The sequence below is a fragment of the Salvia splendens genome, chromosome 9 (genome assembly GCF_004379255.2).
Source record: "Salvia splendens isolate huo1 chromosome 9, SspV2, whole genome shotgun sequence".
In the NCBI taxonomy this organism is placed as follows: Eukaryota; Viridiplantae; Streptophyta; class Magnoliopsida; order Lamiales; family Lamiaceae; genus Salvia; species Salvia splendens.
Window position 1 is genome coordinate 11,249,844 of NC_056040.1, and position 8,658 is coordinate 11,258,501.

Below are 8,658 nucleotides of genomic sequence, written 5' to 3' on the forward strand. Positions count from 1 at the left end.
TATATAACCGATTTTAAAAAATATAAAAAAATTGATTAGGGTTTATTGTATCTCAGCAATTTTTAGTTATAGCCTGACTTTAGTTTAGATATTTTTTAACCCGCGAACTTTAAAAAATGGTTCAATTTTAACCTAATCTATAAAAGTTTTATAACAAGATCCATTCAAATTATGCATGGATTTCGCCGACCATGTTAAGACAGAGATTTTGCCGTACAGTACTACTTTACAATTTTGATTGTGTATCGAAGGCAAATTTTGGTGTAGATGTCATGACAATTTTGTCTTTATAGTAAAAATTCTTACTCATTACTTAACCAAAATTGTCGAATATTACGTTTAAAATCTCAGTCTTCATATTCCCGACAAAGACCATGCATCAATCGAACAAATCTTGTTATAAAACTAGTGCAAACTTGAAAAATATTGTTGTTAAAGTGAAATTCGCTAAAAATTCAAGCTATAATTGATCATTTTTTGTAATATAAAACAAATACACAAATAAAAAACTCCTTGTATGTTTTTGTATTTTGTATTGGAACAAATTAACTACTCTAAAATATTCCCCCTATCCACCATTAAGAGTCTCATTTCTTGGCGGCACGATTTTTAAGAAATGTAAAGAAAAGTTGGTGGAAAAAAGTTAGTGGAATATGAGTCTCACTTGTATATATTAGTTTTAAATGAAATATGAGTAAAATGAGTCAGTGGAATGTGAGACCCTATTACCATTTATGATAAAAGTGAACCGAGAGTCCTATTCGCAGACGGACTAAAATGAAAAAACAGGACTCCTAGGGAGTACTATTTACCACCTCCAACAGTGTTTTACGCACAGTTCGAAACGGCCAATGGTGATTTCCCGGGCCTATAACTCGTAGAACTATAATCATATGTCACTGGATATGGATCCATTTGGATCCCAGTTATCTCACATTAAGGTGTTCTCCACGAGACTCTCCCATGTATATAATTTTAGTGTTGTAATTATTTGTATAGGATAATAGGGAAAACTCGAAACTTTAGCCTATACACGTATATTGCATAAAATTGACACATGCTACGAAATTTTACTCTCCCATGTATATGATTCTTTGTACGTTGATTTGGGTTATTTGTGGCATTTTGTATTATCGTAAGTCTGATCAATGAAATTAAAGAAGAATATATAGTACATTGAATTAATGCGGTAATAAATGTTATTAAGTACACTAAAACAATTTTTTTTATAGTTGAATCATCAAGTCACATATATACCAACTTTAATTTATACAACTACCTTACAATTGTGGTCTTATAAATACCACACCTACTAGCATTTAGGATCAAGTTATCAAAATATATTTATTCCAACCACGCATCAACTAATCTTTTTCCAGGCTCTCGATTTTTGTTTGACTCCAATGACAGATAACATTTATTTTCAAAATTGCAATTTGCTTCATGTGGAGGAATTTACATGAATAAGCATACTCAAAATGTAATTAGTATTAGTACTCCACTATTTTTTTTAAGTTAAAAATCGTACACATCAATCGCAAAACAGTTTCTTTAGCCCAATTAGTTTGATACTGAATTGGCCCATTCAAATGTACATTGGGGTTCAGCCCAATTGGAGTAATAATTCACTAGAAAGATATTTCTCAAATAAATTATTCACAAAAAAAAAACACTATTTCCACCATTATTCTTCATCTTTGAACACGAAGAATTCAGGTTTCAGCGGTAAGCATTTTCCAATTAACTTCGAATATTTTCTCCCTTAGGTTACATTCATGCGATTAGGAAGTTAGAAGCGTAGGGAGATAGAGACGAGCATGTGATGAACTATGTAATTCTGAGTAAGCATGCAACGTGTTCGACGAAATGCGTGAGTGGGCTGGACTTGTTTGATTCGTGTTCAGGTACATTGATGGAGGTGGGGCATTGCTTCTTAGATGGGAGCGCAGATGCTGTGGAGTTTTGTGGCCATGAGTCGTACCACAACGTGCTTGCAGCCTCTACTTACGTACTTCAAGAGGGTGATCAGCCCACTCGATCAGGGAGCATAACGCTCTTCGATGTAGATGCTGAGGCAGGCCGTTTTGAGTTGATTCAGAAAGTTGAAACAGCTGGGATTTTCGATATCAAATGGAGCCCGGGGCTCCTGCCCTTGCTTGCGCAAGCCGATGCTGATGGTTGTGTAAAGCTCTATAGCCTGCCTTGCTCTGGGTCAGATTCTGCTGAATTAGGCAGTAAGTATTTTTCTTTTAAAAGTTTACTTTGTATTCTTCTTCTGGTTCAAGGCAATATGTGGTGTGGTACTCTCATCATCCTTGGGTGCTTTGAAATTGAGCCTCTCTCTTCTTCCTAAAATGGTAGATTGTAATGCTGACTCTTGCATCGTGATTTTGTTTACTTAATGACTTGTTCGTATCACTTTTCTGGGAGTTGATTTCTCTGTCAACTATGTGACTTGTGCTCTTGTTATGATTGTTTGTTTATATGATAAAATCTATACTTTGAAGTAGGGAAGCAAGTTCTTCTATTCAAGTTTAGTTAAATTGTTAAATTCATGTTTAGTTAAATTGTTAAATGCGCTTGTTTTGAAAGTGCGTCATGCTTTCAAGACAAATACTTTCCAGGTCGATCAGGCAAATAACAGAGTCCGATTTCTTATGTTCAATGCTGTGCAATCAAAATTCATTTCTGGATAAAAGATTTTGCCAGTTCTTTTTATGGCAATTCAAAAGTAAAAACATAATAATGACTGAGAGCTTGGAGTCGATGAAAGATCACTAATTTTGTTTTAGTACAATGTTAAGTTGAAGGGTGGAAATTAGCGTCTTATCATATCAATTTTTGCTTGTACACATTATAGGAAATAATCGCTGTGTAATATTATGTATGGCATGAATTTTAGTGATGTGAAGCATAAATCTAGACATCCCAATTGTCTATTCAGGCAGTTTCTTAAAGCTCCGAGCATCATGACCCTTGTTTCCATAGAGCATCAAACAGCAGCAAAACTATATAAGTTGCGAAAGAGCATGCACATTGTAGTGAAAATGAAACTTTCTCATAGTTTAACTCAATGTCGGTTGGTACTAGTACTTTACCTGTGCAATGACAATGAGGAATGTTACATATGGTGCTTTGTAGTTTGTATGATGCATGGTCTCTTTGTTCATTATCTTCCGTCATGATCGTGTGTGCTTTGAGTTGAAGATCTTCTGCTTATTGCAGGTAATTGCTTAACTGAAGTTCAGGGTAAATGCATCAGCTCCTCCATGTGCTTGTGCATAGATTGGAATTCGCATGCCACATCCGTGGCAGTCGGCCTCTCTGATGGATCAGTTTCCATAGTCTCATTAGATGAGTCGCAGCTCAACATTCTGCAAGAATGGAAAGCACATGACTTTGAGCTTTGGGCTGCCTCGTTTGACATCCAGCAGCCGATGCTAATATACACAGGTTCAGATGACTGTAAGTTCAGCTGCTGGGACCTACGCGAGGACCCTTCTCAGTTGGTTTTCCAGAACACAAAAGCTCACAAAATGGGAGTGTGCTGCATAGCAAAGAGCCCTCACGACCCCAACGGTTTGCTCACTGGTAGCTATGACGAGCACCTGAGAATATGGGACACCAGATTAACTTCAAGACCGGTGAGTGAATCTTCGATATGTCTAGGTGGAGGAGTTTGGAGGGTGAAGCACCACCCACATGTACCAGGGCTGGTGTTAACAGCTTGTATGCACAACGGTTTCGCACTCGTTAAATTTCGAGCGGATCAAGTCGAGGTGATTGAGACATATACGAAGCATGACTCACTTGCATATGGAGCTGACTGGCAAAGAGGAAATGCATTTGTGTCTGGAAAGAAGAAGAGGTCTGCAATTGCTACATGCTCGTTTTATGATCGACTGCTTCGTGTCTGGACACCACAAAGCGATAATGTATTTGAATGATTTTAAGGTCTTTTTTACCTGATAATGCAAACTTATATTTGTGTAACTTGTATACTATACCAATAACATTTCTTAGTACCTCTTTGGACATTTGTCTCAATACATGTAGTATTTCATTTGTTTCGGACGTCAATACTCATGATTTTGTGTTGTCGGAAAATTCTGGACGTGCTACAAGTTGAAAATCGGTAGGACTATACCATGATTCAACATTTTATAAAATTTTAAAAATTAAAATCAGGCCAAATATCGTTATTTTTTTTAACAACTAACCCTTCTTTTCTGTCCCACAAACTTCGAGTATTAGTGTATGTAAATAAATGATGCAATTCTCAAATCAATGACACCTTGATAATTTATAGAAATAGTATTTGCTTACAAGTACAATCAAGCATCCCAGAGATGTAGCACGTGAAGTAGACAGAAAAAAAACCAGCTAAGTGGCTTAAAACATGAAGGATCGAAAACGTCTCGAACATGAGTTTAACGGACAAATATGTCTAAACATATCGTTTCTCATCTCTAATCTACTGGAACTTCAACTTCCATCTTCAGAACAGAACTGCCCAGGATCTGCGGGTAGATGATAAAGTGTGATTTCTCAATGCGATAAGAAGCATGGCAGCAGCACAAGCAGCATATGCATATACAGACAGAGGAGAGATATATAGAAGCAGAATACACAACTTGACGACTAAGATAATTATCCATTGAGATGGAACAGCCTTTCAAACATCATTAAAGTGCTTTTAAGCATTCTTAATTGATATAGAGGTGATATATTACCTTCATGAAGTCAGCTGGAACTAATACAGAATCTTTTCTGTAGCCTGCTTCCTCAAGAACTTTGGTAAGAACACGCTATATATAACAATACGAGCTTCAGATTAGCGCAACTCAGCAATTAATTAGCAGCAGGATCCAGAAAACTATGAGAAAGCAAGGAAAGGAATCATGGTGGTTCTGATTTAGAAGATTAATGTTCATTTGATTGCTTCAATTAATTTATTTACTACAGTTTTTCTACTTTTTGTCATTTTGTGAACACAGGAATTTGCATTTTCCATAGCTTCTGCGTGGCAAAGAACAAATAAGAAACAGAAAGTTAGACAAATAGAAAACAAAGTAAAACTAATGGTAATATATAAGAGGGAAAGATGAATAGAGTAGGGAGACTAACCTCTCTTTGATGTTCAGCTATAAATTGACCCGTCAAATCACGCAATATGTCCAGAACATCATTGAAACTAACCTTATGGTTACCATCAGAATCATAAACCTTAAAAATAACTGGGTTAAGGAAATTATACTCAGCATTGGCCGATTGGAAAACAATATTTAACGTTGAAGTTTTAATGTACGGAGGAATATTTCTATGTTTTGCACAGCTTACATTCAACTTTCAGCTGCAAGCTCGCTCGAGAGCTAAAAGCAGATAGAAATAACACAAACTCCTTGAAATTTAGCCCATCCAGCATTCTCAAGAGTCTCTGCATATGTAAATAGGAAAACGAAAACTAAGTACAATCACCACTTCCATAGCAATCTTAGTTGAACTTATACACACAAGCTACCCTGATTTATACTCATTTCTATTTTGGCGAAGTTGCCTACTCTAATTGGCTTCGTAGGATACTTGATCTTTTTTAAAGTTTTCATTTTTCCTCCTGATAGCCCATAATAATCACTTTGATTTATAGGTCAAGGGCCAATGCAAATGTTTCAAAACATGCATGCTTGAATATAGTTATAAGCAAGTTGGCTATAATCATAAAGAGATAGCTCTGTTGAGTCTAATAAAAAATGAATGTATATCCAAAAAATGAGAAAATTTTCAGTCGACAGTTTCAAGACCAAACATTGACATATTTGATTAGAGAGAGGCGGCTTGGAACCAATAACTACTCATTCATGAATCATGATTATGTTCCAAGTATCTTGTAGCTTCCGAATACTTAAAGAATAAGCATATGTATTAACTATTTACTGTCAATTTCCCATCAGTATTTCATATCACCAACAGATCGGAGACTCTAGCAGTTCTAACATTTAATCAAAGCATATATCGTCCTAATGAGGTCACCACCATTTATTTCTCTCCCCCTCTCTCCATCACATTTATTGATTTAGGAAAAACACCGAGACAGTAGGACCAACAACATATACACATATATTAGATATCAATATACACTGCAACAACGCTCGTTCCTAGACACACAACATGATCAATTGTATACTCCGACTACCTCCAAAATTGTATCCCTAGTTCTTCTTTATCATTTCATGTCATTAAGACTTCCACTTAAATTCATAACATTTTACCCCCACTAAAGACCATACTTTTTCGATAAACTGTGATACTACATTTATGGAAGCACACAAAGGTTTGATTCTTTCTCCAATTTTGGTTCAATACTTGCTGCAAACTTCAAAATTCGGAAACAAGTTCCTAGTTGATTTCTTTTGCATTACCCCATCAAAAGCAGTTAGTACATATGATTGTAGGATTCCTAACATAACAATAAAACCGGAACAAAAAGAGGTTCAAGCAGCTGTTTGACAACCTGAGAGAGGGGATTCATGGCAAATTCAGGCACATTCATAAACTCATCGGCGGAGATGAAGCCCCCTCCGCTCCTGTCCAGCTGGCAGAACCTCTGGTACAGTGAAACAATCTCCTGCTGGGAAACTACACAACACACACCAATACACATCATTTATCAAAACTTAGCAACAAAATTAAACCAGGAACAATGCACAATCAAATGCCAATCACAATTCAATTCATTTGTTTCTTATCACTGACCCTAATCAGATCATAACTACGGCAATCATTCATGTCTTTATCGTGACACCCACGAAAAATCACATAAAAGCACGCAAAAATACAGAATTGAAAAGGCGGAATCACAGAGACATGAAAAAAATTTATGGGATTATCATAAAAAATATGAAAAAAAAGGTGGAATTGAGCAGAGGAATGTATTACAGGTGTTGCTGCAGTGTTCTTGGACCCCTTCAATGTCGTACTGAGTGAGCATGGAGGAACCGTTTCCCATCACAAATTCCACTTTCCAGAATCCCAGAGCGATAATAAATTAGGTTTGGTGTAAAATTAGAAACTTGGATTCAGAACAAAGGGTGGATCAAGAAGATGGGGGTGGCAGGTGTAGGCCTTGTTTGCCAAAGATTTTGGAGAAAATAATCTGATTTCAGAGTTAATTTTTCATAATACAAATCCTATAATTAGAATTAGAATTAGAATTAGAATAGAATTGTTAAATCATGAATGTTCATTTTTCTAAATTCCTGGTTCGTTTACTGACATATTGGAGTAGTACTACTTACTCCCTCCGGCCACGAAAAATAGGGCACTTTCTTTGTGAATGTGTTTTAATGTATATTTGGTAAAGTAAGATAGAAGGGGAAAAAGTAAGAGAGAAATAGTGTTAGTGGAATGTGAGGTTCATGTTATTAGTAAGAGAGAAGAAAAAAAAGTAAGAGAGAAGTTATGAAAACTTTCCTTTTTTGAATGTGCCATATTTTTCGTGGACAACAAAAAATGACAAATGTGTCATATTTTTCGTGGATGGGTGGAGTATTATTTTTATTAATTATTAGGTTTTAGGAATCTAACTTTTTTAGTACCATAGATCATATACTTTTGTTATATTTATACTATAATTTTAAAATATTTCACTTAATTATTAGAAAAATGCATATTGTTCCGATTTAATTACTAATTAAATGTACTAGATCATCTTCAAATTCTACGCAAATTTTTTTTAGAAATCATATTTCCTAGCTACATTAATTTTCTACCAAACAAATAAGCCATTAGAATGCAATTTCGAGTGCATATATTTTTAAATTTTTTTAATTTATTTTAAAATTTGTATCATTCATTATCAGTTATCAGTGTGGATGGATGAAGTACTAAAATGAAAATGAATACACTTAATTTTCTTTGTTTTTTTTTTTGAAATTAAAACCTTTTGAGCAATGTGGGGACGATCTGAATTGCAACTCCAGATAACAGAACAAGAATTGGTGTTTGAAATATAAGATTTAAAAGAATCGTTTCGATCAGTCAAACCAATTGATGGGGTGCGTACTAAACAAGCCCAACAGCAATGACGGCCCATCAGCCCAAAGCCCAAGGAGGAGTATGAGTTCGGCATTACCAAAGAGTTCGGCCTCAGCCTACAGCTCGGTAAAAGCCAACCAATCAAGCTCTGCTCTCAGGTCGGCATCAAGCTCTACTCTCAGATCGGCAACCAAAGCAGGAGTATGAGTTCGGCATTACCAAAGAGTTCGGCCTCAGCCTACAGCTCGGTAAAAGCCAACCAATCAAGCTCTGCTCTCAGGTCGGCATCAAGCTCTACTCTCAGATCGGCAACCAAAGCAGTTCGGTCTCAGTATTCGACCGAACAAGGAGTTAGTGGACCCATACAGGATGTCCAACACACCCACTACCACGTGGTGTCAACTCAGGCCACGATCGTAGGCCATGACCTACACTACATCCACGATCTTAGGCCATGACCTACACGACATCCACGACTTAGTGGTGATGCAAGCCACGATCTTAGTTCATTGTATAAATAGAACTTAGATCAGATAGGAAAGGGTTAAGCTCTCTAGAGATAAAACACCATATAGCAAGTTTGTATTTGTAAGCTGTAGAAAACAGATCAAGCAATACAATCTT

The 8,658-nt window shown here is 36.1% G+C and overlaps 2 protein-coding genes across 4 annotated transcripts; one reads left to right on the top strand and one right to left on the bottom strand.

Moving 5' to 3' along the window:
- Positions 1–1,604: 1,604 nt before the first annotated feature.
- On the top strand, positions 1,605–4,080 carry LOC121746539 (diphthine methyltransferase homolog). Of its 2 annotated transcripts, XM_042140421.1 has the most exons (3): positions 1,605–1,725; positions 1,905–2,234; positions 3,226–4,080. In XM_042140421.1, the coding sequence occupies exons 2-3, from the start codon at positions 1,913–1,915 to the stop codon at positions 3,945–3,947; spliced, it is 1,044 nt and encodes a 347-aa protein (XP_041996355.1). In that variant the 5' UTR covers positions 1,605–1,725; positions 1,905–1,912; the 3' UTR covers positions 3,948–4,080. The 2 variants fall into 2 exon arrangements, with proteins under 2 accessions (XP_041996355.1, XP_041996354.1); XM_042140420.1 differs by lacking the exon at positions 1,605–1,725 and having other exon boundaries at positions 1,732–2,234.
- Positions 4,081–4,276: 196 nt separating this feature from the next.
- Positions 4,277–7,183, bottom strand: LOC121748954 (calcineurin subunit B-like). Of its 2 annotated transcripts, none has more exons than XR_006039551.1 (6): positions 6,937–7,183; positions 6,512–6,636; positions 5,341–5,437; positions 5,128–5,237; positions 4,734–5,019; positions 4,277–4,520 (listed from the first exon to the last, which is right to left on the bottom strand). XR_006039551.1 is itself a non-coding variant. In XM_042143544.1 (6 exons), exons 1-6 carry the CDS (start codon positions 7,004–7,006, stop codon positions 4,470–4,472), a joined length of 528 nt encoding a protein of 175 aa, XP_041999478.1. In that variant the 5' UTR covers positions 7,007–7,181; the 3' UTR covers positions 4,277–4,469. The 2 variants fall into 2 exon arrangements, 1 of the variants encoding a protein (XP_041999478.1); XM_042143544.1 differs by having other exon boundaries at positions 4,734–4,808; positions 6,937–7,181.
- Positions 7,184–8,658: the final 1,475 nt, after the last annotated feature.